This window comes from Cervus elaphus, chromosome 20, assembly GCF_910594005.1.
Source record: "Cervus elaphus chromosome 20, mCerEla1.1, whole genome shotgun sequence".
NCBI lineage: Eukaryota > Metazoa > Chordata > Mammalia > Artiodactyla > Cervidae > Cervus > Cervus elaphus.
The window spans coordinates 39,261,414-39,289,059 of record NC_057834.1 but is presented as its reverse complement, the minus strand read 5'-3'; the positions used below and the strand labels follow the sequence as shown (position 1 = coordinate 39,289,059).

Genomic DNA, 27,646 nt, shown 5'->3' with positions numbered 1-27,646 from the left:
CAGCTACGTCCAACTCTTTGAAACTCCACGGACTGTAGCCCGCCAGGCTCCTCTGTCTATGGAATTCTCCAGGCAAGAATACTGGAGTGGGTTGCCATTTCCTCCTCCAGAGGATTTTCCCCACCCAGGGATGAAAACTGGGTTTCCTGCCCTGGAGGCAGATTCTTTACTGTTTGACCCACCAGGGTATACAAAAAACTGTGCCAGTCCAGAGCTTCCCTCTCTAGGGGAACCAGGGCAACTGCAGGGACTCACACTGGGTAGGGGGTGGGGGTCTGGGAGGCCCAAGGCAGAGGGCGTACGCCAGGGACCGTCCGCCTACTCTTCCCTCCTAATCTACCCACCATGGAGTGCCTACTGTGATGGGGTCCACGGATGTCCTGCAGCGCCCTTGGTCCTGTGCCTCCCGCGCCCTCCCTTCAGGGAGAGTTCTGGGTCAAGAGCCAGACTTCAGAGCTGCCTGGTACCAGCCGCGCAGTCCTGAACAAGTCACCTCACTTCTCTGAGCCTCAGGGTACTCTTCTGAATTTGGGGAATGATGTATATCACCTAGTTCTCAGGGTTAAGAAATTCAAAAGAGATCACGTTGTGAAAGAACTTTGTAAGCAGCGAGGTTCCCCAAGAGAGGAGCCCGGGTTCAAGTCCTCACGGTGCTTCTACTGCACGATGCCTGCAGTGTGTCTAACAACCCCGGGCCTCACAGGCCTTCAGCCCTATCTGGTCCTCATTTCTGATTTCCAGTGCCTTGCTATCCCCATCCCCACTCCACAATTCACCTTGGAGCTCTTGCCAAGTCTGTGTCCCTTGCAGGCCTGAGTCTTTGCCTCTTCCTGGGGGTAAGAAGTTGGGCCTGAGACCAGGTGACTCCCATGGGTGCTGGTTATCAGGAATCAGGCCTGGGAGAAGGCAAGTCAGGCGGAACCGAGCACGTATATTCCCTTCTCTTTCTTATCAGTAATTTTCATCATAAAGCCTGGAATGTTGGCCCATGATTTTTGAACCTATATTTAGTGCAGAGAGTTCAGTTCAGTTCAGTCACTCAGTCATGTCCAACTCTTTCCTACCCCATGAACCACAGCACACCAGGCCTCCCTGTCCATCACCAACTCCCGGAGTCCACCCAAACCCATGTCCATTGAGTCGGTGACGCCATCCAACCATCTCATCCTCTGTTGTCCCCTTCTCTTCCTGCCCTCAATCTTTCCCAGCATCAGGGTCTTTTCAAATGAGTCAGCTCTTCGCATCAGGTGGCCAAAGTATCAGAGTTTCAGCTTCTGCATCAGTCCTTCCAATGAATACTCAGGACTGATTTCCTTTTGGATGGACTGGTTGGATCTCCTTGCAGTCCAAGGGACTCTCAAGAGTCTTCTCCAGCACCACAGTGAGTTCAGGTGGGGCTTGATGGAGGTCAGAGAGCTTGCTCAGCTGTGTTTCAAGGGAGGCCATATCTCCCCAACAAAGGGCCTCCATATGCCATGCCCTGCTCAGCAGTGTGGATAGAGATGAGTTTTAGGTGTGGCAGGAAAGATGGGGTGGTGGACAAAGTCAGCATGGAGTTATTTTGTTGTTGTTGTCGTTTTTTTTTAATTAATTTCATTTATTTATGGCTGTGCTGGGCCTTCACTGCTGTGTGAGCTTTTCTCTAGTTTTGGTGTGTGGGCTTCTCACTGGGGTGGCTTCTCTTGTTGAGGAGCACAAGCTCTAGGGCACACGGGCTTCAGTAGTTGTGGTACAGATGCTCGGTAGTTGCAGTTCTCAGGCTCTAGAGCACAGGCTCAATTATTGTGGCGCATCGGCTTTGTTGCTCGGCAGCATGTGGGATCTTCCTGGATCAGGGATAGTCTCCTGCAGGTGGATTCTTTACCACTGAGCCACCAGGGAAGCCCAGCACGGTTCTGAGACAGCACAGAGACAAACCACCTAATCCGACCTTGTGGATGATAGGATTCCAGGGAAGAAGTCACATTCCTGGAGAAGACATCCCAGCTAAGTCTTTTTATTTTTTAAATTTAATTTTTTGGGGGGCTGTGCTGGGTCTTCGTTGTTGTACTTGGGGCGAGTAGGGGCTACACTTTACTGCCGTGGATGGCTTCTCGTGTTGGAGAACAAAGACTCTAGGCACGCAGGGTGCAGTAGCTGAAGGAGGGCTCAGTAGTTACATCTGAAGGGTGAGTAGGGTGTAGGACAAAGGAGGGTGTTGACCGAAAAAAAAAAAAAAAAGCACAACTTAAAAGTTGAGAGTTGTATTTTATTCGGTGGACATTCTTAGGACTTCAAGACAGCATCTCACATAAATCTGAGAGACTGCTCCAAAGAAGCAAGAAGGAAACCAGGATATACAGGCGTTTTTGCAACAAAACACTGGGTAGTCAGAACATCAAAAGATTACTGTTAAAAGAAAACCAGATACCTCAAGTTAAGGGAAAATGTAAGAGCCTAGTCTCACTGCAATCATTCCTTTGATATACGCCTCAACTACCTGGGGGCCGGTGTCCCGTGCTTTCTCATCCTGGGTCTGCTCAGGGTGTACCAGTTGGGGGGTGGCTGCATCTAGCTGACTGTTGTATGGACTTGGCAGTGGGTAACGCATTTGTTTCCATCCTGAGTTCCCCATCCTGTGTTTACTGATATGGCAGGCGATATTTCAGTTCTCCAGGGGAATTTCTGGCAGAAATAGCTTGAACAAGGGTGTGGAGGTGAGAAGGCATATATAACACTGTAGAGACAGATTTATACTCAAGCTTGGAGATGCAGAAAATGAGGCTGAGAAGATAAAGATAGGCCCAGTCTTTTAATATGAACCACAATACCAATATTTTGCATATTGTTGCTCTCATCATACAAATCAGGAAACAGAGGCTCTGAGAGGTTAAGTAGCTTGCCCTTAGTCACAGAGTCAGCAAATGGCAGAACTGAGATGGGAACTTCATCTGACTTCAGAACACAGGCTCCAGCTGGTGAATTAGACAGGGTGGCCCACTTTGATGCAGAATCTAGGTGGGGTCTGACACACCCATTCTTGGGCTTTAACACAGAGGGCTTTCTGAAGCCTTCTGGTTTCAGTCCCCTTTGATATTTTTTTCAGGTCTGCCACAAAGAGGGGGGAAGGGAGCAACCATACTGGGAACTGCTCCCTGCAACCTTATTTTAAATATCAGGAGAGGGACTTCCCTGGTGGTCCAGTGGCTAAGACTCTGCGTTCTCAATGCAATGGGGATCCCCATGCTGTAACCAAGACTTGACACAATCAAATAAATTTTAAAAGATAAGTTTTTTTTTTTTTTTAATAAGTAAATATCAGGAGAGAGAGCTTGTGGTAAAAAAAGAAAATAGCTTCCAACATGCCTTTTCCCCCCCTCTGTTTGTGGGTGTGGCCAAAGCAAGCCCTCCCAACTAGCCTCTATCAGGTCAGGGGGTGGGTCAGGGCAAGTGTCTGGTCCTTCCAGGCACTGCTGATGGGCGGTTTCCAAAGAGAAATAGAGGCCCCTGGGTCTGAGGGCTGCATTTCAGAAGCTGTGTTTCTTCAGTCCAGGTCCCTTCCAGGGGGCTTCCATCCGGCCACACCCATTATGTTATCCCAGGAACCTGGATCCTGGTTGGGAGGCCTGGCATGCTGCGATTCATGGGGTGGCAAAGAGTCGGATACGACTGAGCGACTGAACTGAAAGCCCAAATGGAAAAGCACATTCTAATTAGCAGTTTCCCAGCCAGAAACTCCTCAGCCTAGACCTTATTTCAGCACTTTTCGTTCCCTCCAAACTCGTATGTGAAGACACCCTGTCAGCTTCAGGCTCCTTGGGGAACCTTGGTGGGCTCTTTCAAGAGGTGTTTGTGGTTGCTTCTGAAAAGCCGAGTACCAGTTTCTGTCAGTAAAATCGGGAAGGCGGACACCCGCGTTTTGACACGGCCTGGACCCCGTGTCAGGTGTATAGATCTTCACAACCACAGTGTCTTCATAACGATCCTGACAATACAGACTTTCTTATATCTGACAGATGAAGACAATTCAAGGGAACTGTAGTCACAGTAGGTGGAGGTCTGGATGGCAACCCAGGTCTCAATCCCCTTCCAAAGCCCAAACCTTTTCCTTGCCGGTACTGCGGGGGCCAGACAGGCACTGGGAAAGAATGTACCTTTACTGTAGTGAGTCTCCCGATGCCTCAGCCCAGATCCATTAAATCAGAATCTCTGGGGGTGGGAACCAGACATGGATGGTTTTAAGGGCTCCCAGGTGGTTCTGAGGGGCAGAAAGGGCTGCCAAGCCCTGCTTTACTGGAAGAGGCCCATCGCCTCCTCCAGGGCTCTCCAGGTGCTCCTTTCACAGAGTAATCCTGGTCACGAAACCAAAAATCAAAACCGAGCCAGTGGTGTCTAATTCCCCTGCTCTGATCAACAGAAGTAGAGGGAGGGTCCCCGGCCGAGCTCGCCCCCGCGGGGTTCGGAGCCCCTGCCCTGGAGGTTCAGGTGCGGCGCGGCGGCAGGAAGCCACCCCCTCCGCTCGGCCGGTGCGCGGGGCTGTTGCGCCATCCTCCTCGACTTTCGTAACAGCACCCTGGGACAGCCGAGAGACAGCTCCAGGGCGAGTTCCTCAAATGTTTTCCTGCGTTGCCGGAGCCGTCCGCGGCTCTGAGTCATGTGCAAGTGGGAAGTCGCACTGACCCTGAGCTCGGCCAGAGGGAGCCGAGCCGAGAGCGGCGCGGGGCTCGGGGACTCGCAGTGCAGGCGGAGCGCGGGCCCCCCGGGGATGGGGGCTGCCCTCCGGGCGTGAGCCCGCCCGCCGCCCCGCCCCAGCCGTCGGCTCCCGGCCCGCCCGCCTGCCTCTCTGGGAACATGGGGCATTAGCCGAGGAGGAAGCATGCTGGCCGTCCGCTGCGCGCTGCTGACCGCCCTACTCGCCGCGTCCGGGACGGCGCTGGCCTTGGAGGGCTGCCCCGCGCTGGGTAAGGGCTTCGGGCGCAGCCGGAGGGCTGGGGCAGCTGGCGGCTGGGGGAACCGAGGTGGCTGCGGTAGAGGCTGCGCGGCGGAGGGAGGCAGGGGGCGGTGACGGCTCCCCCCGTCCCGGTCTCGCTGGGGTCCCCGCGGCACAAGGTGCGGCCCCGGGCTCCCCCAGCTGTCCCCCCGGGGGCGCTTGCTCGCGCGCCCCCTTGCTGCTTCCTGCCGCTTCGGCCCGGCGCGCTCTCCCCGTGACTTCTCTGCCTCCGGGAAGCTCTCTGCGATCCGCGTACAGGACGTGGTGTATTCTCAGAAACCTGATCCTCGGGTCTCCTTCCCAGTGCCCCCCAGGAGTCCTTACACAACCGCGTCCTGGGTTACTTTAAAAGGAGATCCCCTAGCGGAGTGGAATTCCTGCCCCGTGCGTCCTTTATACCAGCGCCACCTTTGCCCCTCAGCTTTTGGGGAAGGCATCCCGCCTGGCTGTCCCCTCGGACCCCGGGTTGATGTGTGGATGACAGTGCCCTGACTGTGAAGGGAGTGACATCACGGGCGCTGAATCACGGACCTTCCGGCTGTTCGCTGCCCGCACTCGCTTAGGCAGACACCGGCTCTGGCAAGCCGTGTGCCTCAGATCTGGGAATTTAAGCCAAGTAAGGGGGTTTGGCCAGGGGATTGAGACGTCTTGAGATTGGCATACGCTGGACTCCACTTTCAGACGAGAGAAGGAGGGGTGAGGCAGAGGGCACCGGGCACTTGTTGCTCCTGTGGACTGTAATGTGCCGCTGGCTGAGCCCTCGCTCTGGGCTCTGGCGGCATGCCCTGCAGCCTGTCTAAGGCTCTCTTCTGGAGGACCCGGGCAACTGTTTCTCCAGAGGTTTATTTTAGGGTCTGAAGGCTTCTTTGAGGCCACAGTGGAAAACCAAGGGGGCAGCCGGCAGGCTTCTGGGAACAGATGACTGGGGGCCGGTGACTCGCTTTCACTGCTAGATTGCACTGCGCCCCTGCCCTGGGTGAACACCTTCAATCACCCCTCCCTGCTGGAGAGAACCAGGGGCTGGTGTGCTGCAGCTGCCTTCGCCTTCTGAATGGCTGTGATCTTTGTGCTTCAAGGAGGAAAGAAAAGGGATTCCTTTTCTCAGCACATGTTTATAACCCCAGCTGATAACAGCGGCTGTGGAAGGAGGACTCCTGTGCTTTACACACGTTCTCTGCTGGATCTGAACAATACTTTGTTCCAGAGAGGAGGCCAGCATTTAGAGAGGTTGGGATGGGAAGTTGTCAGGCCGGCTTGGTGGAGGCCCACCCCTCCACTGCGCTGTGCTCCGATGTGGTAGATCCCCAAGACTTCCAAATGGAGAACTAGCCCGGCAAGCAGAGCTGGGGGTGTCTGGAGGACAACCTGGGCATCACCCCTGGCTGACCAAGTGCTGGCCAGAAGAGGCCAAGGGAAGGGGAGGCCTGGGTTTGCCCACTGTTCTCTCAGAGAGAGCCAAGGCAAGGTTGAGGCCTGGGGCACCCAGGAGGGAGCAAGCCTTCCCTGCCTGCCTCGGTTGCTACTCACACCACACCCCGGGGCACCTGCCCCAGGGAGGTTACTGCTGTAGCTGCTGCTTCCTTTTTCTCCTAAGTGGCTATGAAGCACTGCAAGGGCAGGCGATTGCAGTCAGTTCTCCGTTTTCCTTGTGCTCAGGTGGGTCGGGCGAAGTGGTCTCAAGGCTGGACAGCCTCGTCAAAGGCAGAACTGAGAGTGTGGGGAGGAAGTGAAAGCCCTCCCAGTTCAGGAGGAACATGCAGAGAAGCAGAAAATACCCAGCTCCCCTCCCACACCCACACAGAACTCAACCCACAAACTTGAGAGCAAAAATAAAGACATTGTACAGGAAACATGGAGCAAATGACTGTGAGATATCTCGCTTTGGAGAAGTGAGGGGCTGAGCTGAGTAGCAGAGGCTGGAGTTGGTTTAGAGGGGAAATCCGCTGGCTCTCCTGGCTGTGGGCCCTTATAGCCAGGAGGCGTGTTTTCCTTGGGATCAGCCGCTGCCCACACATCCGAGAGCTGGCAGGGCTGCGCAAGTGAACTGCTGTCTCGGGGCCTGGACTAGCTGGGACATGGGTGTCAGGTGTGGAAGGCCTGGACATCTGTGACTGAGGTTCCTCTCGCCTTCTCTATTACAAGACGGTGCCCAAAACAAACACCTACACCTTTAAATCTCACAGTCCTATCTCAACCTCTAAACTTCCCTTCAGGGCCACCTCTTTCAGTTCCAGTGCTTACCTGCATTCTTCAGTCAGTTCAGTTCAATCACTCAGTCGGGTACGACTCTTTGTGACCCCTTGGACTGCAGCATGCCAGGCTTCCCTGTCCATCACCAACTCCCGGAGCTTACTCACACTCATGTCCATCGAGTTGGTGATGCCATGCAACCCTTCTCCTCCTGCCTTCTATCTTTCCCAGCATCGGGGTCTTTTCCAGTGAGTCAGTTCTTCGCATCAGGTGGCCAAAGTATTGGAGTTTCAGCTTCAGCATCAGTCCTTTCAATGAATAGTCAGGACTGATCTCCTTTAGGATGGACTGGTTGGATCTCCTTGCAGTTCAAGGGACTCTCAAGAGTCTCCTCCAACACCACAGTTCAAAAGCATCAGTTCTTCAGTGCTCAGCTTTCTTTCTAGTCCAACTTCATATCCATACACAACGACTGGAAAAACCATAGCTTTGACGAGACAGACCTTTGTTGGCAAAGTAATGTCTCTGCTTTTTAATATGCTATCTAGGTTAGTCATAGCTTTTCTTCCAAGCAGCAAGTGTCTTTTAATTTCATGGCTGCAGTCACCATCTGCAGTGATTTTGGAGCCCCCTAAAATAAAGTCTGTCACTGTTTCCATTGTTTCCCCATCTATTTGCCATGAAGTGATGGGACCGGATGCCATGATCTTAGTTTTCTGAATGTTGAGTTTTAAGCCAACTTTTTCACTCTCTTTTTTCACTTTCATCAAGAGGCTTTTTAGTTCTTAGTCTCACCCTAAATCAATATTTCTCTAAAGGATCATTCTGGGTCTATTTGAATAAAAATTGGTGTGTGTGTGTGTGTGTGTGTGTGTGTGTGTGTGTGTGTGTGTGTGTACGTGTGTACCTGCCTGGGTGCCCCGGGAGTGGGGGGTGGGTACCTGACAAGAATGCTGATCCTTGGCCTCTGCCCCAGATTTACTGAAGATAAATATCTGGAAGTAAGGCTCAGGAAATGTTCTTTTCAACAAATACCACTTGTGATTCACAAATTTGAGGATGACTGGCTAAACGGTATGATGAAGAACTGAAGGAAGGCCTTCCCCACTTCTAGTTTCTAGTTGCCAGAAATCCCTCCTGCTTTAGCTCTGCCTCTTGTGCTGTGTGTACTTAGTCGCTCAGTTGTGCCTGGCTCTTTGCGACACCGTGGACTGCAGCCTGCCAGGCTCCTCTGGTCCACGGGGATTCTCCAGACAAGAATACTGGAGTGGGTTGCCATGCCCTCCTCCAGGGGATCTTTCCAACCCAGGAATCAAACCTGTGTCTCCCACATTGCAGGCAGATTCTTTATCGACAGAGCCACCAGGGAAGCCCGCCTCTTGTTGATTCTGGCTCAGATGGTAAAGAATCTGCCTGCAATGCAGGAGATCCAAGTTTGATTCCTGGGTCAGGAAGATCCCCTGGAGAAGGGAATGGCTCTCCAATCCTGTATTCTTGCCTGGAGAGTCCCATGGACAGAGGAGTCTGGCAGACTACAGCCCATGGGATCTCAAAAAGTCAGACACAACTGAGCAACGAACACTTTCACTTGTTTTCACTTGTTTATTCACTGCCGCAAACAGTATGAATCCTGTGAAGCCCTGGAATCAGCCACTTAGTGAAGTGAAGTGAAGTGAAGTGAAGTGAAGTGAAAGTCGCTCAGTCATGTCTGACCCTTTGCAACCCGATGGACTATATAGTCACCACCTAAAGTCTGCCCTAAAAGGAGCTTAAAAATGGTCAAGGGTGAATCCCTAGGAGGGACTGAGGAAACCCTCTGTCCTGTCCTGCTTGGTACCTGCTACTCAAGGACCAAGTTGTTGGGGGAGAGGGATGGACCAAGATCTTGAGGCAGCAGGCCTGTGGAGCCTCACTGCATATCACATCTCTGACCCTCTGCGTCTTGGCCTGTGGACTGGGTTAACAGATCCTCCCCTTCCAGGGTGTTTGGAAGGATTACACAAAGCTGGTCCAGTCGGTCACTTTCCTTCACTTCCCCTCTGGTTCTCCTGTCCCACCAGCCTTGCCTGCCACCAGCCCACCCAGTGAGCCAGAGCATTCCTATCGCTGAATCTGGGCTTTTCCAGGTGAGGCTGAAAGATCTAGATCTGTTCTCTGTAATATGTTAGCCACTTACTAAGTGGGGCTGCTTGAATTTGAATTAATTAAAATGAAATCAAATTTAAAATGTAGTTCTTTTCTTGCACTAGTCACACTTGGCTACCATATTGGACAGGAAAGGTATAGAGCATTTTGATCATCGCAGAAAGTTCTACTGGACAGCGCTTGGTCTTGAGTGCTGAACAGTTTCTTCCAGAGATTTTCTGTTGCTTTTTATTGCTCTCTAGACCTTCTTTCCACCTGAACACAGCTCATCTTGCACAGTTAATGGTTAAGGTTTTGGAGCCAGACTGATCTCTGCCCAGCCCTGCCATGGAGAATAATGTGAGCTTCAGCAGGGGATTTTTACCGTCTCAGAGACTTGCCGTCCTTGTTTGGAAAATAGAAATAATATACTACCTCACAGGGTGGTTATGAAGATGAAATGTGCTAAGTAAGGTACTACTCAGAGCACATAGTGAGATCTCTGACACAGAGCGAATGCTTAAATACATGTAGCCAATAATGTATTCTTCTGAAAGAAATATTTTGAGCTCCTCTTGTGTTCCAGGCACTATTCTAAGAGCTATGGATACAGCAGTGAGCCAAACAGACAAAATTCCCAGGCTCATTGGGGCTTCTTTCTATTAGGGATGTAAATTAAATATATAGTATGATAATGACTAGTGCTAAGGAGGAAAGGGCTTCCCTGGTGGCTCAGATAGTAAAGAATGTGCCTGCAATGCAAGAGACACGGGTTTGATTCCTTGGTCAGAAAGATCCCCTGGAGGAAGGCATGGCAACCCACTCCAGTATTCTTGCCTGGAGAATCCCATGGACAGAGGAGCCTGGTGGGCTACACACAGCCCACGGGTTGCAAAGAGTCAGACACGACTGAGCAACTAAGCGCGTGCGTGCGCGCGCGCGCGCGCGCACACACACACACACACACACACACGCACACACCCCCCGAGGAAAAACAAAACAGGAGAGGGAGATACGAACAATGTGTACAAATCAAGAAGGATGTGGAACTGATCTTTTTGAGGGGAAGCTGGGGAAGTTCTCACCAAGAAGATGATGTTGGAATGAAAGTCTGAGGAAATCTAAAAATATTGAGGGATTCCTTATACGTCCATCTTGTGCAAGCAAATTCCTGCCTCCTCTTTAACAATCTGGTCCTACCTGAGGGCCTGTCGAGTTCTGGAGCAGAGGGCTCTGTCGGGACACTTGGATCCCTCCTGCCCTGGTGAAGTTTGGGTTTGTCTCTGGGGAGACCAAGCCTCGGTCATCAGCTCTTTAGACTCCAGGTGGACGGGGAGGTTCTAGATGTCCTGTCCTTAGTTGTCACTGAGGTGTTAAGTCTTTGGAAGAGAGCCTTTGAGGACCAGAGTTGTGAGATAGCAAAAAAGAGACTTTTAACTCTCAGACTGTTTGGTGAAGCCCTGGGGAGTGTCTTTGGGGTCATCTGTGTGCTTTATGCTCTTCTGCACTTGAGAGCCAAAAAGGTCCAAAATCTCTGGTAGAGTCGGGGACTTTTCTGGCACGGTCCTGAGTTTGGCCTGACTTCCAGCCAGGCTATCTCCTAATGCCTTTGTTCCGTTTCCCTCCACCTCCCAGCTTCCTGGCATCCTCCAGTCGTCCCTGTCTACCCTGTGGTTACAACAACTGTCACCATCCTGAATGCCGATTGTACACAGAACTGTGCTAAGCTCTTTGCATCTATGATCTCACTCACTCTTCACAGCAGCTGTGTGTGAGAGGGGTCTTGGTGCCTGGCATAGAGAGGGTGGGCTGTCAGGCCGCAGGTTTTGTGGCGGGGGTCGGGGGAGGAGATCAGGAGTTGGTTTTAGACATGTCGAAACTGAACTGTCTTTTAGACAATGGAGAGAAAATGCTGAGGAGCTGGGTATAGGAGTCCAGAGTATGGGGATGCAGACTGAGTTTGAGGTATGAATTTGGGAGTTGGCTGATGACAGAGGTTATGTCAAGTCTTGAGCATGGCTGAGATCACAGAGGGTGAGAATGTAGATGGGGAAGTGAAGAGGTCCTGGGTTGAGCCCTGGGGCAGTCCGACCTGGTAAACCAGGAGAGTTGTCCTGAAAACAGTGAGGACAGTGCCTCAAGAGATGGGAATGGTTTAGTGGTGTCAAACACTAAGAGAGCAAGAAGACAGCCTGACCAGTGGACTTAGCTACACTCAGGCCATTGGTGACCTTGATTTGATATGAGGAGTTTTGGCAAAATGGTGGAGGCCTAAGGCTGACAGGAGTGGACTAGAAAGAGAACAGGAGGAGAGAAACAGGAGCCAGCAAGTGGAGGCCACTCTTCTGAGGATTTTAGCTGTAAAGAGGAGTAAAGAAATGGAGTGTTCGTTGGCTGGAGACGTGGGGTCATGAAAAGAATTTTTAAAAAGATGACTGAAAAAAAAAATGACTGAAATCTTAGCCTGTTTGTATGCTGATGAAAATAATCTAGTAGAGACCAAAAATTGACAGAGAATTGCTGAAGTAGTGTCCTTGAGTAGGCGAAAGGAAACCAAGGCTCAGAGAGGTTAAGAAACTCACTCAAGATGGCACAGCAAGGAAATGACAGACCTTGCTCTGAACCTTGCTCTTTCCACTGTATCACATGTGTCGCCCACAACTCCCACCCTTCCCAAAGCTCGGAGACATCAAGGTCACCACTTCTCTTCTCAGTATTCTCAGAGACTTATGTGGCAGAGACAGCTCTGATTTTGCCCCAGGAAGTGTCCTTCTTCAGTACTTTTAAGAAGAACGCTTAAGGCCCTGTGTACGTTTAAGCCGTTGCACTGTAACCCCCTCCTCCCCGGTATACATTCATATCACTTTGGGTCAGGGAAATGTTTTATAACCACATGTCCCTGTAAATGAGCTTTCTGTATCTCTAAGCAAGGCAGCTGGGAGAGCAGAGAGAAAACATCTCAGGGGGCAGACAGTTCTGGCCTGTCTCTAGAGTGCCCCCTCACCTAATCAGCCAACCTTGAGCCAAGTCACTCCAAGCTCAGACAGACAGAGGAACACTTCTTGAGGCTGAAACAAACAAAATCAGGTGCTTAATTGCTGTTTCTGATCTGAAGAGCCTATTTTGATGCAAGAAGGGAGAGGCTATAGTATGAAGACTTTCTCATAGAAAAGGGGAAAGACCCACTATTGCAGTGAGAATAATAACTATAATTGCTCATGTTTTTTGAGAGATTAGGTATGTTCTGAGAATAGTGCTAAGTTTTTAACATTAGTTATCTAATACAACTCTCACAACAACCTTTAGAAATAGTTATTATTGGGCTTCCCTAGTGGCTCAGACAATAAGGAATCTGCCTGCAATGTAGGAGACCCAGGTTGGGTCTCTGGGTAGGGAAGATCCCCTGGAGAAGGGAATGGCTACCCTCTCCAGTATTCTTGCCTGGAGAACTTGATGGACAGAGGAGCCTGGCAGGCTACAGTCCGTGGGGTCGCAAAGAATCAGGTGCAACTAATTGACCAACAGATACACACACATACACACACATTATTATTATTTCCATTTTAGGGATGGGAAAAGTGAGGCCTAAGGAGATTGAGAAACTAGCCCAAAGTCACACAAGTAGTAAGTGACTGTCCAAGGGTTGGAACTTGGGTGTGTCTAAATCCTCTTAACTGCTTTACCCAATGGACTAGGAAAAAGTTCATTTATTTTTATAAATAAAGAACTTCCTCTTTATTTTAATGTTTTTTTATTTTTATTTTTTTAATGTTTTTTAAAATTTATTTTTATTTATTTATTTGGCTGCACCAGATCTTTAGTTATGGCACACAGGATCTTCGATCTTCCTTGTGGCATGAGGAATCTCTAGTTGCAGAATGGAGGATCTGCTGCGTATGGGATGTAGTTACCTCACCAGGGATCAAACCCAGGCCCCCTGTGTTGGGAGCACGGAGTCTTAGCCATTGGACTACCAGGGAAGTCCCTAAAGAACTTCCTCTTTAATTTTTTTTTTTTTTTGTATTTCATTATATGGACACACCGAATTTCTTTACCCATTTTCCTTTTGATGGACTTCATCTTTGGGCTTGGTTCCTGGCTTAGCCATTACAGATAGTGCTTCGGGGAGTAAGTTTGCATATCCATCCTGTTGCCTAAGTGCAAAAGTATGGGCAGCATAAATTCCTCAGAGTGAATCTGTGGGTCAAAGGCCATGTGTGTTTGTGCTTTTGAGTGAGAGTGAAAACTTCACCAATTCATACTCCCAGTAGCAATGAGAGAATGCCTGTCTCCACACCTCTGATGAAAACGTGTAATCAACCTGAGATGGTGTCTATGTGGAATTAATTTTCATTTACCTTATCTGAGTGCTATTATACAGGTTTTTGCTTATTTAAGAGATATTTGCATAGCCTGTTTCTATGAGCTTCCTGTTCATATTCATTGCTCATTAAAAAAAAGAATTGGGTTGTTGGTCTTTTTCTTGTTTCCAGGAGCTCTTAATATAGTAAAGAATTTAGACCTCTATGATATGAGTTTTGAAGACTTTTCTCTGGTTTGTCATTTGTCTTTTGACTTTTTGGTGGGGGTTAGTTTTTGCCATGCGTATTTTTAAAAAATTGTAGTTGAGTTTATCAATTTATTTTATGACTTTTAAATGTTGTATCATGCTTAATAAGATCTTCCCTATGCCAAAACTGTTTTAAAAGATTCTTTTGGGGGTGTGTGTAAAAAAAAGATTATTTTTTTCTGGTACTTTTAATAATTTTTAATATTTAAATGTTTGATCCATTTAAATTTATCATGTAGGGAGGTATGGCTCTAACTTTTTGACTCCTGGTTGTTACCTGATGTCCTTTTTTGTAGTTTGTTGAATAATCCATATTTCCCTCATTGATTTTAAAAAGTCACCTTTAAAATCTACCAAATTACTGTATATTCTTGTGTTTATACCACCTGATGGAGACTGAGTAGTTAAAAAATTCTGAGGCCTAATCGCCTGGGTTTGTGTCTAGGCTGACTCCTAATTAGTTATGTAACCAGCCTCCTGTAAGATAGGCTGTTGAGAAGATCAAGTTAGGTCATCCATGTGCATACTTAGAATAGCACCTGTATATAGCCAACACTCAAATTAAGCTATTTTAAAATAATTGTGGTAAGATACACATTGCATAACATTTATCATCTTAGCCATTTTGAGGGTACAGTTCAGTAGTGCAGACTAAGCTCTTTGTGCTTACTATTATTTCTGAACCTTTAGTCTCCTCTGTAGTTTCGTCCATCTGCTCCTGTGCCAGTACCACACTGTTTTCATCACTGTAGTTTTATAATATGCTTTAGAGTTTTGTAGGGCTAATCCTGCTCTTAGTTCTCTGGTTTTTCAAAATTGTCCAGGCTATCTTTGCTTGTTTACTTTTCAGTTTGAACTTTAGAATCAGCTTCCCTAGTTCCAAGAAAAAAAAAGTCCTGTTGGTGTTTTTATTAGGATCAAGTAAAATTCAGAGATAACTTAGGGAGCATTGACATATTTACAAAGCTGAGTCTCCCTAGCTCAAAACATGGTAGGCCTGGTGAGGTTTATTTATGAGAGGAATAGGTTGGGGGCAGAAAAGCTGGAAATATGGGTTTCACAGTTTCACTAAGGGTAGACGTGCCTGTTCTTCTATTCTGAGCTGCTTCCTTCATGGTGACATGAAGCTAGACCAGAGTATGCTTGTGTGTGTGTCTGCTCATGGCAGTGGGGGTGAGGAGAAGAATGGCAGGAGGTCTTTGGGGCTTTATAAAATGAGGACCGCAGTATAGCATGCGTGCAGAGCATGCATGCAGAAAAGTGTACTCAGCATAAGTTTAACAGCCCAGTGAATTGTCACAAATTGAGCATAACCACGTAATCACCAGCCGGTGGTATGACCCGCCCCAGCAGGCCCTCCTGTGTCCCTTCCCTTCTAGTCACTCTCTACCACACCTCCACTTGGTGGCTTCTCAAATCTTTAGCTTTGCTTCCTCATATCTAACGGGCGGAGGAGTGGAAGCTGGGGCAAGTGGGGGGTGTTGGTGGTGGGTGTGGCTTGGGAATGGAGGTGGGGGAATAGGTATCAGGTGTGTGCTGCACCCCACCCACCCTCTGCTTCAACAAACACATAATAAAAGACCCCGAAGGGGGCCAGGCTCCTGGTTAGACTCCCAGGCCAAGTTCAGAGGCAAGATGACAGGACCCTTGGTGCTTACTCCCGGGAAGGATGCGGGGCAATAATGACCCAGGCTTCCAGCTCTGGCTACACAACACACTGGCTGTGTGACTTCTGGGCCCTGGTTGGCCTCATCTATAAAAATGGTCAGGTTGACTAAATCATCTTTAATGGTCTTTACAGCCCTAGAAGAGTGACCCTCTCCTCAGCAGCCCCTCCGTGGCCGTAGCCCCAGCCCAGCCCCTTTCTGGACCCAAGTCCACCTGCAGCCACTTGCCCTTCTTCATGGCTTACTGAGTCTTGCCTTTACTCTTTTTTCAATCTGCTTCTTGGGGTTTGGTGGGGGAGGGAAGTTAGATTGTTTGCCCTCCTTTGATATCTTTTCCTCTAATTAGCTTATAATCTCTGAGAAGTGACCCAGGTCAGACCTCCTGGGCCTGGGGCCAGCTGGTTATTTGTGATGCTGCCAGGGGAGAATTAAATGTTTTTCTCCTGAGGAGCTGGTCACGTGCACTGGTCTCTGAGTCAGCAGCCATGGTTACCTTCTTATGGTCCAGAGGAGCCTCCCAGGCCCTCTCTCCAATCAGTAGGTATAGGGTCCCTGGTGCGGAGAGAAGGCAGGACCGCGCCAAGGTAAATACTGACTCTGCCAAATACAAGACAAATACAAGCAGGTACAGAAGTACAAACACATTAGAGGAGGGAGGAAGGCAGGAGTCAGCAATCTGAGGAGGTGTCTGTGGGAAAGGGGGCTGGGACCACATGGCCCTACATGGCAGGGGAGGGCATTCTGGGGAGTTTTAGAAAGTGAGTGGTGGATCTGGTAATAGCATGAGATTAGGGGTCTGGGGGGACACTTTTAAACTATCCGTTGTCACAGGTGTGCTGCTGCTTGGGCCCTGGCTTCCAGTGAGAGACCCCGAGGGGCTACTAATGTGGCAGGGCTGTTTGGGGGCAGGCTCACTCCCCTCCCAACCGCCCCCCCAAGACCGCTCAACCCCAGGGCTGTCTTCCTGGAACCTCTGTGATGGGCAGAAACACCTGAGGAAGGCAGAGAGGAGGAGAGGAAATTGGGAGAGGGGGAGATGCAGGGTGGTGGGCAGCCCAGAGAAGGGTGGCGGGGCTGGAGCACAGGGAGGCACCTGGACCCCCAGGGAGTCGGGGGTGGGGAGGCTGTGGTCAGACCCACCTGGAACCAATTGCAGACTCCCTCCCTCACTAGTTGTGTGAATTCGGGTCAGTTCCTCTACGTCTCTGAACTTCCATGGAAGTGGGGACGAGCCTCCTGCTCAGCAAGGTATGTTAGGAGGGTAGGGCTCTTAGGTAAAGCGCCTGGCAGCTTGGCACGTGCTAAGCGCTGTAGGTGGTGCTGAGTGTTACAGTTATTATTACTCGGGAAGTCAGGACATGGGTTTCAGTCCTTAGCTGGGGGGGGGATGCAAGGATGGGGATAGGGCACATCGGGGACCTGTCCTAGGCCCCGTGGGACCAGATCCTGCTTCTGTTTCTCTTTGGACATAAGGGGCTCATGTTTTTTTTCCTTCTGGAGACTTCTCAGCAGGCAGCTCCTTCCAGATCAGGGTCTTTCCTGCTAATGGGGTCCCCATGGTTCCTGTGACCCCTTCTGAGATCCCGTGTCCCTGCAGCCCCAGAGGCTGGAGGCCGTCCTATGCTGCCAGCCGGCCGGCCGACAGCTGGGAGGACTGTCCCTGCTCAGAAACCGGGGCGGTGGGATTAGCAGGCGTGAGCTAAGTCGTGTCAGTGGCGGTGGCACTGGCAGCCAGCTCCACAGCTTACATAAACGGGGCCAGGAAGCTGAACTTGTTTTTGCTGGCAGGAGCAACAACAAGCTGCAAAGGAGTTGAGAAATATGTGTCTCCGTGTGCGTGTTTTTCTCTGGTTATTGACATTTGCAAGTTTACTTGAAGAAGGGTAGAAGTAGAAAAACAACAAAGCTGTCTGGGTTTCTGGCATCCAACCTCAGGTCCTGGATAGGGAAGAGCCCCACTTCCCAGGGCTGTACTGCGAAGTTCCCAGGCTTGAGAGGTGTCGGCCATGGTGGGGGACCCCAGGGAGTGGGATTGCATGAGCACTGGGCCAGGGGAGGTGTGGGTTAGGTTGTCAGAGGTTACTAGGACCTAAACTCTCTTCCCCTTAGGGAATGAGAGGTGAAGGAGGTTGAGGGAATTTTCCTCCCCAGGGCTCTTGAGGGATAAGGGAGGTACATTTGTCTGACAGCATTGGGATGCTCTGGCCATCATCCTTCTCCAAATGTCATCGACAATTAGAGTCATAAATCCACAGATTAATTGTATTTTCAAGCTGGGCTATTGTCTGAGATGAACAGACACAGACATGCTTCCTGCCCTTTGTGAGCCAGAGATTCAGAGTGATAAGATGCTAGATGGCCGGAACAGGGAGGGTGGGACAGCGAGGAGCTCCGGATTGTGGTCTGAATCCTTGTCTCACAGAGAAGGTGAGTAGGGCCCCACCAGGGGCTGTGACAGGCCCCAGGCTCATTGAAAGTCCAGGTGGCAAGACCAGAAATAGCACTTGGTCATCTGATAACATAGGGCTGCTTCCCCTGTGCCAGGCGGCGCTGTTGGCTTCAGTCCTGGAGGCTGGGGTTGGAGCTGGTGGGCACTGAGCCTGCACATAGCTCTGTCTGCAGAGTCAGCTCTGATCCCCTTGGAGGACATCAGATACCTGCTCTCCCTAAGTTCTTACTTCTCAACACCTTTTTATGCTGTTCCCTCTGTATAGAATGTCATTCCCTGTAGCCAGTCAATCCTAAAGGAAATCAACGCTGAATATTCCTTGGAAGGACTGATGCTGAAGCTCCAGTACTTTGGAGTCAACTCATTAGACAAAGACCCTGATGCTGGGAAAGATTGAGGACAGGAGAAGGGGGTGACAGAGGATGAGATGGTTAGACAGCATCACTGACCAATGGACATGAATTTGAGTAAACTCTAGGAGCTAGTGGAGGACAGAGGAGCCTGGCATGCTGCAGTCCATGGTGTGGCAAAGAGTCAGATGTGACTTAGTGACTGAATAACAACGATAAATTCCCATTAGCTCCATTTATCAAACTCCCACTTGTGTCTCAAATCTCTCTTCCTTTGGTCCCTCCCTTTAAGAATGTTTTACCCACCCCCGCCACCTTGGCTCCCTCAATATCTTAGGGTGGCCTGCGTTATAGGCAGTTTTGAGTTCTCCATGGGGTTTTGTGGAGAAGAATGTCAATGCATAGTAAGTGTTCACTAACTGTCATTTCTCTCTCTGGGATTAGAATTTCTGGCCTTTCACTTGATGGGGCACAGAAAAAAAAAAAAATTCTTGAATTCTTAAGGAGGGGACAGGCATCGGCTTGCAACCCTGGCTCAGATGTCTGAGCAGTTGCTCAAGGGCAGATGTTAAATTGCGTGCTATGCTGAATGTCAGAGTGTGCAGGGCCAACCCCTCCCTCCCTACTCTCCCAACCCTGTCCTCACTGCCCAGAGTGAGAGCGTGAGGATGTCTGGGACACGTCTCTGGGGAGCAGGAAGGGATGCTCTTGGGAGCTCCACCTCACCTGGGCCTCCCTCCTCACTGTTCGCGCTGTGTCTCTTCCTCTGGCTCTTTCCCCTCAGACTCCAGGGAGCAGACAAACAGGGCACGTGGGGAGGGATGGTGACCTTGTATCCACTAGGGGATGAGGCCAGCACAGCTGAGGGCTAAGCATGTAGCGTGCGGCAGAAGTGACAAAGCACAGAGCCGCAAGGGTGGGGTGTGTACGCTCTCTGGCCTGGATCGCGCTCTCAGAAGCTGCTTGTCCTGAAAAATCCATTCTCACCCCACCCCTGTTCCCTGCACTCTGCTCCACCTCCACCCTCCTTAGGTATAATATGTTGGACAGATCCAGGCTATGTAGCTTCTTCGTTTTAAATATATACATATATGTTCATATAAGAGTAATACAAACAACTTACAGAAAATTGAAAAAAATGCAGAAAGATGAAAGAAAGAGGAAGAAATTGCCTCTCGTCCCATCCTTTGGGGAGGTGAGTGAAATTACCAGGAGGGCATTCTGTGAATATCACCTCTTCCTTTTCAAAGAGATGCTCAGGAGGGGGTTTCCTGGTGGCCTAGTGGTTAGGATTCCGGGGACTGCCTTGGCCCAGGTTCAATCCCTGGTTGAGGAACTGAGATCCTACAAGCCTTGAAGTGTGGCCAAAAAGAGAGAGAGAGAGAGAGAGAGAGAGAGAGATGCCCAGGGGCTCCCACGCATCCCTGCAAGAGTCAGAGGCACTGACTCAGATTTGGGTCAGGAGACAGAGGGGTGGGAGGGTGGAGAGGGGCGGCCCTGCCCACTCTGACAGTAGCAAGTATATTTTCTTGTGGTCTTTGCTCTCTGAGTATTTGATTGTGACGATCGCGCACAGAATGCTTTCAAAAGCATAGTGAACACAGTGTTGTTCACAGGTTCGAGAAGAAATATATTTTTTTGAAGAAGGGCAGGGACAGGCAATGCTTGCCAATGGGTGTTTATAATTAATCATTCCCCATTAAAAAAGAATAGTGACTCAGTTTTAAAGATTCAGAAAACCATTACTCAAGTTCCTTGGCAGAGGAAGTGACCATTATGTCGCTCCTCAAGCTCTGCTTTAGCAGAAGAGAAAAAAAAGTCTTTTTATTTGCGATTTCTCTGAGCTGCCCAGATACTCTGGCCATTGTTCGTGAATTCAGGAACAGAACAGCCCCTGCTATTGTTCAAGCTGGTGTTAAGAGCTCCCATCTGAACTGGGGGTAAGGGAAGTGACCAGAGAAACGTATTTCTTGGAACTGACAAAGGCAGAAGCAGAAAAGAGAGTCCCTTCTGGTTCTAGGCTCCTAGTTTTCTTCCTCAGCATCTCCTGGTTGTGACAAGCTGGGTCTTCTGGTCTGTAGTATAGGGCCTGCCCACTGCACAACGTGAGGAATACCACATAGACCACTATGTCCTCTGTGACAGGGGCTCTTAGAAGTTTTCACTGTGCAGAATCTGACCCTGTGGGGACCTCTTTGGTGCCCTATATTGAACATTTATTAAGCATGTACTGAGTTCTCTGATGAGTGTTACCTAGAGTTCACAGTCTCGTATTCATGATTGGGGATGGAGACCTATATATAGTTAAAGACAGTGCTGTGTGGAAAGCACCAAGGCAAGCTCATCCTGCCATGGTCCTTGACCCTTGCTTGGACTTCCAAGCACTTTTGAAAGTCTATTGTGTGTTGGTTCCATGTGAATTTCAATTTCCGCTCATCAACTGATGGAGGGATGCTGTAAGCACTGCCCAGCGGGGCCACCCACCAGAAGACTGTTCTACTTTGACAGTGTCTCCATCTTTTTTTTGTTTGTTTGTTTTTGGCTGCACCGAGAAGCTTGGCTCAATCCCTGGTGCCCCGTGCAGTGGAAGTGCGAAGTCCTAACCACTGAACCACCGGGGAATTCCTGACAGTGTTTCCATCGTTGTTCCTACAGCGTTGGTAATTTTTTCATGAACTTGACATCCATGTTCAGTTATGTTCTTTAGCTGCTTTATCAAGTAGAAAATGGAGAAGTGAAAGTATTGATATAGTGGTTCAAAGTGTTGATGGGTCTTTTAAACCTCATTCAGGCACAGATGGAATTCAGTATGTGGACTGGACGTGGCCGGCCATAACCTCCATCAGGTGCACGCCAGATTCAAATGGTTTGGACTGTGTGTCACTTGTGAAGGAAAAGGACATGTGTGACATACACACACACACTGGGACCAGCAGTTTTACTCAGGGAAATTCTTGGGCAAATGCGCCAAGAGCCACATTGGAGAAATTTGATAGCACACTCTTTAGTATAGCAGAACACTGGAAATGACCTAAAACCTCCCTCAGCAGGAGAATGATATCGTTGGCCAATGGACTATTACACAGCAGTGAAAACAAATAACTGTAGTTGCACGAATCATAGAAACATAATGAAGGACAGAAGCATGTCACAGAAGACTATCTACAGTCTATATAAATTTCAAATATCACACAAAGTTGAGAACAATTTAGGGATCCACGAATAGCGAATCTGAACCTATTTTTTAAAGAGAGGGAGTGGACTTCCCTGATGGTGGGAAGTGGATAAGAATCCACCTGCCAATGCAGGGGATGGAGGTTTGATCGTTGGTCTGGGAAGATTCCACCTGCTGAGGAGCAACTAAGCCCGCGTGCCACCCCTCTAGAGCCTGTGCTTTGCAACAAGAGAAGCCACTGCAAAAAAAAAAAAAAAAGAGAAGCCACTGCGATGAGAAGCCAGTGCACCGAAATGAAGAGTAGTCCCCGCTCACTGTAGCTAGGAAAGCCCGCACAAAGCAACAAAGACCCGGTGTAGCCAAAAATATATAAAAATAAATTTTAAAAAGTAAAAGTGAGAGAATGATATGCCTCAAATGTAACACTGGATGAGCAGGGAGACTGGGGAATTCAGAAGCACGGAAGGAACTTCAGAGCCAATAATGCTAGTGGTTTGGTTGGCAGGAGCTCAGGGGTGTTTCATGCTTCGTAATTTTCTTGTACATTACACATATAAATTTGCATGTGTTCAGTATCATAGACCACATTTAAAAATGATATTTGAAATGCTGAAAATATACTACTAAAGATTATGTGTGAAAAAAAAAAATAAAGATTATGTGTGAAAGGTGTACTTATGGCTTCTTATACCTTTTTTAAGCCCTGTGGGCATGGAGGTAACCTCAGTCACTGGACTTGGTCTTCTAGGGACTGTGATGTTCACGGGAGCCCTGGATTCTCTGTTCCAGTTCTCCAGGAGTGAATTCATCTTACATGTCTTATCCTTGAGGGCAGGGTCTCTCTACTGCCTAACTACATCCTCTTCACTGGTGCCTGGCTCTGCGGGCCTCTTCAAATGTTCGTTGGATGTAGGTCATTTGGCCCGTAGTGGGGGAAGGTGAGGCAGAGGGTGTAAGGAACGTGCCCACACTTGCTCGGCTGCATGCTGAGATGCAACCATTTTTCTCACCCAAAGTCCAAGGCTCTGGTAGTGAAGAGAAAGAAACCTTAGGTGATAGGCTGCTATCCTGTCCTTGTATGTGTCCCTTATCTGCGGGTCTTGGGGCAGAGGGTGCCACGGTCGGGATCTCAGGCTCCAAGTGATCAGGTGAGAAGGAAGCTTGAAGGGAGTCTGTATAGGCGGAGAGAAGCTATTGCTGTCCCCTCCACCTTCCCCCCCCCCACATTTATTTATTTATTTGACTGTGCCAGGTATTAGTTGTGGCACACAGGATCTTCACTTGTGGCTTGCAAATTCTTGCAGGATCTAGTTCCTTGACCAGGGATTAAACTCGGCTTCCCTCCATTGGGTGTGCAGTCTTAGCCACTAGACCACCAGGGAAATCCCCAGTCACTGTCCCTTTTGTGGCCATGTCCCTGGCTCCTGGACTCTGGCCGGGGTCTGTCTAGACAGCCAGCCCAGCTGGCTTTGGGAGTGTCGTCTTCTTGGAAGTCAGTTATCCTTAGTCCCTCCTCTCTGACAGCTGCCTTGGCGGGAGGAAGGACATTGGCCAAGAGTGAGATTAAGAGTGCCTCCTAAGCAAGAAAGCTTTGCAGGTTGGGGGGAACACTGTTGCTGGGCCTTTTTGCAATCTTTGACCAGAATTTGCTTCTGTTTGCTAATAAATGACCACACATTTGGTTAGGAGGACCAAGTGTGCTTAACATGAAAACTTGCTGTTTTCCCTGGCTTCAGTTTCCTTAGCTGGTTAGACTAATTTAAATCTTAGATGCTGTGAATCTGTTTAACCTATGAAAGTGTTAGTCGCTCAGTTGTGTCTGACTCTTTGTGATCCCACGGACTGTAACCCTCCAGGCTCCTCTGTCCATGGGATTCCTCAGGCAAGAATACTGGAGTGAGTTGCCATGCCCTTGGGTTGCCAGGGGATCTTCCCAACCCAGGGATCGAACCAGGGTCTCCTGCATTGCAAGTGGATTCTTTACTGTCTGAGCCACAGAGAAACCCCTTAACCTATACTTAAAAAAAAAAGTTTGTTTGTTCCTTTAATCTTTAATATCCTTGCCTTGAATAGCATTAATGATATTTTTCAAGGGAGTGCATTTCTTTTCTTTTACTTTCCAATGTTGTCCCTAGAATAAAAATAGCATGGCCTTAAATGGTCTGATAGATAGGTGGAAGTGGAGGGAGCACTGAACAGAGCTGGAAGACCTGGTTTGCATCTCGGCTGTGTCGATAAGTTACTGGTGATCTTGGAGTAGTCTCCTGATTCCTTGGTGCCTTGGTTACTGTCTGTAAAATGGGCCACTTAGCATGGAGACCCCGGGATTCTGAGACTTCATATGTACTCATGCATCCCACTGGGCTCCTGGCCTTCATCCTTACGTTCATTTACACATGCATCAAGTGCTCAGTGGGCCACTGCTGGGTTCCAGGCAACAATCTAGGCACCAAAATATAGCAGAGAACGAAACAGAGTACCTACTCTTGTGGCACTTGGAGTACTGAAGTGAAGATGGATATGAAATTGGTAATTAAAAGGCAGCATGTGAGAGGTCATGTGGTGAGGGAGGTAGAATGGGGGCCTAAAGCAGCTGAGGGAAGGCCTGTGGGGAAGCGACATATAGGCTGAGATGGGCAACAGGAGGAGGTAGCATGGGGGTCGGGGTGGAAGGGCGGTGAGTGTGAGCAGAGCCCGGGCGCCTGTGGGTGAGGGGCTCCATCCCTGCTAAGGCTGAGTGGGCTAGGTGAGGGTTCAGAGGTCAGCAGGGGGCAGGTGGTGGAAAGCCCTGTGGGCTGGCCTCTAAACTTGGACTTCCTGCTATGGACGATGGCAGGCCCTTGCAGGGGCTGCCAATCAAAGGAGCGGGGTGACCAGATAGCCTCTTTGGGAGGCTCAGTGGAGCAGCTGGGTGGAGATGGCCCAGGTGGGGGCTGGGAGGCCGTTCCTATAACCCAGGAAGGGGGTGATGGTGGCCTGGGCCAGATGTTTAGCACCAGAACCTTCTGTGGCTTCCCAAATTGGAAATGAGGTCCCTTGCTCGGGTTGCTGCGGTCTTACCCAGTGTCTTCTCCCCTGGCAGAGGTGGCGAGCGACGTGCTGACCAGCGTGCCAGGGGCCAGTGTCACCCTGACCTGCCCAGGTGGGGGACCAGAGGACAATGGCACAGTTCACTGGGTGCTCAGGAATCAGATGACAGGCTTGCACCACGGCAGACCGGCTGGCGTGGGAAGGCAGCTGCTTCTGCAGTCCGTGCAGCTCAGCGACTCCGGAAACTATTCATGCTACCGGGAAGGCCACCCAGCCGGGAGCGTGCGCTTGGTGGTGGATGGTGAGTGGCGTCCTCACAGCTCCCAGCATGGCTTCGCGTGTTCCAGGGAGAAATGCCCCACTTGACCCTTTAAATTCCTGTCATTTCCTTGGCCCAAGCATTTCGGGGAAAGGCCCAGTGACGCCTGCCAGTGAGGCTGGCCGAGCTTCCAGCTGGGTGGGGGTGGCTGGCTGAAGGAGATGCCGTCTCTCCAGTCTTGCTGGGTGCTTAGGGGTTGAGGGTCCCGGGACAAGGGGCCTGGGTTTGAATCCTCCTCCTTCACAGCTTAACTTCTCTGCTCCTCAGTTCCCTTGTTGGTAAAATAAGGTTCATTTTATTAACCTAGTTCAGGTTTATTGTAAAGATTAAATGAGTGCGTGTGTGTGCACACATATGGTGTTAAAAACTCTGGCACATAGTAAGCTCTCAAACGAACTATTCTTATTGTGAGAATTAGCAGGTTCCTAGCTCCCTCATATCTCATAAGACACCCTAGAGTCAGATGCCCAATGTGCCAGGCCCTGTGCTGAGGGACTTTATTTCTTGGTGTCTTGCATCATCCTCCCAATGTCCCAGTGAGAGAAAACAGTATTATTATGATCATTCTTCAGTCATTTAACTTTGTATTAGAAAACTGAAGGGAGACTGGGACTTGCCCACACAACCAGTGTAACTCCAAAGCCCCATTTTTTTTTTCCTGTAAGTCGTGCTCCCCTTTCGGCAAGTTAGCCTCCCAGGTGCCTCCCCTCACTTGCCCACCTCCTAGCCCGACATGAGGACTTTGGTGTCCTTTCATTTCCCAGCCCAGTAAGATCTGTGCCTGGCTGTTGGCTGTAGTGAAGGCTGGCACCAGGGCAGGGTGGGGTGGCAGGGCTGAGCTGAGAGCCCCCTCAGAAGGGAGGTGAGCCCAGGAAGGAGGTGAAATGTGCTACCTTCTCAGCCTCTGTTCTTTCCTTCCAGTTCCCCCAGAGAAGCCCCAGCTCTCCTGCGTCCAGAAGAGCCCCCTCAGTAAGGTGAATTGTGAGTGGAGTCCTCGGAGCCCTCCATCCCTGACCACCAAGGCTGTGTTACTGGTGAGAAAGATGTAAGTATCTTGGCTGGGCAGTGTGTCTGTCTCCTCCATCCTTCCTGAAGCTCCAGGAGTGATGGCGAGGGGGGGAGCTCTCAGAGGAGCCCGGTGGGACTGGCTGACCAGTGATTCCCAAGTGTTACTGGAAAGTAATACTTTGGCCGCCTGATGGGAAGAGCTGACTCAATGGAAAAGACCCTGATGCTGGGAAAGATTGAAGGCAGGAGGAGAAGGGGACGACAGAGGATGAGATGGTTGGACGGCATCACCGACTCAATGGACGTGAGTTTCAGCAAGCTCCAGGAGATGTAAAGGACAGGGAACCCTGGTGTGCTGCAGTCCATGGGGTCCCAAAGAGTCGGACACGACTGAGTGATTGAACAACAAGGACTTTAAACTGAGGAGAAGGGAATGAGGGAGACGTCACCAGGAACGCACATCCTGTGTTGGTCACGGCGCTGCACTATTTGTCCTGTCCACACAATAGCCAGGGTGGAGGGGTGGGAGATATTTTCCTCCTGAACAGATGGAGGGACTGTGGACCACAGAGGCTGATTAGTTTGCTTAAGGTCATCCAGCTAGTAAGTAGCGCTGCCAGGAATCAAACCCCAGTCTATCTCATTTCATTCAAAGTACAAAGGTTTTGGGTGTTGCTCTTAAGAAGACACAGATGTCCTTGGGTGGGGAAGGACAACTCCTCATCAGTCCTGATGGTGAGCTTATCAGGTTTTTCCATCATAATGGTGGGTGAGAGGAAGTGGTGATAGATGGGGAGAGGGAGCTGGGGGCAGTGGGGCAGGAAGTCACACTTGGTTCGTGGTCCCTGTGGCACCAGAAGATGGCTCTGTCAGATGCGGTTCCTTGCTCAGTCCTTTGTCTTGTCGTAGTAAAAGAGTTAAAATGACAGACTAGAAAGCTCACTCAGGCTGGACTTATTAAACAAGGGGCATGACAAAATGCACTCCCAAGATGTGAGAGTGGACGGACCCCATAGGAGTGGTGCCACCCTATTTTAAGTTTTTCTTTTATGTCCTTGTTCCCTCCCCAAAGCCGTCCTCCGTGTCTGATTTGTTTTGCCCATGTCAAACAGGGCTTGTATCCGAGATCAACTAGAGAAGGGGGCATGTTGGGCATGTTTTTTCCTGCTGAAGCTCCTGGTTGTAGGTTTTCCCTTCATTCTGTTTTTCATGGGCTTTTAAATTTCTTTGTCTGCCTTTTAACTGCTGCTTTTTAACTGCCACTTTGGACACTTTACCTAACAGCACATTGACAGATGAATGGATACAGAAATCGTGGTACACATTTACAGTGGAATATTACTCAGCTCTAACAGCATGAAGTGGAATGAGTTCAGGCATGGATGTCGAGCAGGTGGACGATCACACCTCTGCAGTTTTCTCTGTTTCTATCCCAGAGCCAAGGTCCCATTGAGTGCTCACTCCACTGTGTCTGACTCTGTGCGACCCTTTGGATGGTAGCCCACCAGGCTCCTCTGTCCATGGGATTCTCCAGGCAAGAATACTGGAGTGGGTTGCCATGCCCTCCTCCAAGAGATCTTCCTCACCCAGGGATCGAACCCACATCTCCTGAATCTCCAGCATTGGCAGGCAGATTCTTTGCCACTGTGACACCTGGGAAGTCCAAAGGTCCTCTTTGTCTAGATGTTTATCACTGGGTTTGAGCTGGCAATCATCAGAGTACCGAAAAATTCGAGCAGTGATGTCATCAGGGTGTTTTGGTCTGCACTTGTGCCCGTCTCCAGAGAGTCACCTG

The 27,646-nt window shown here is 49.8% G+C and overlaps 1 protein-coding gene across 1 annotated transcript in view; it reads left to right on the top strand.

Annotated features, from left to right (window-relative positions):
- The first annotated feature begins 4,416 nt into the window (after positions 1 to 4,416).
- IL6R (interleukin 6 receptor) overlaps positions 4,417 to 27,646 on the top strand; it is a 52,442-nt gene continuing 29,212 nt past the window's right edge. The window contains exons 1-3 of the mRNA XM_043877211.1: positions 4,417 to 4,940; positions 24,577 to 24,825; positions 25,765 to 25,888. Of these exons, the coding sequence (XP_043733146.1) occupies positions 4,856 to 4,940; positions 24,577 to 24,825; positions 25,765 to 25,888 (458 nt within the window). The 5' untranslated portion in view covers positions 4,417 to 4,855. The remainder of the gene's footprint in view (positions 4,941 to 24,576; positions 24,826 to 25,764; positions 25,889 to 27,646) is intronic.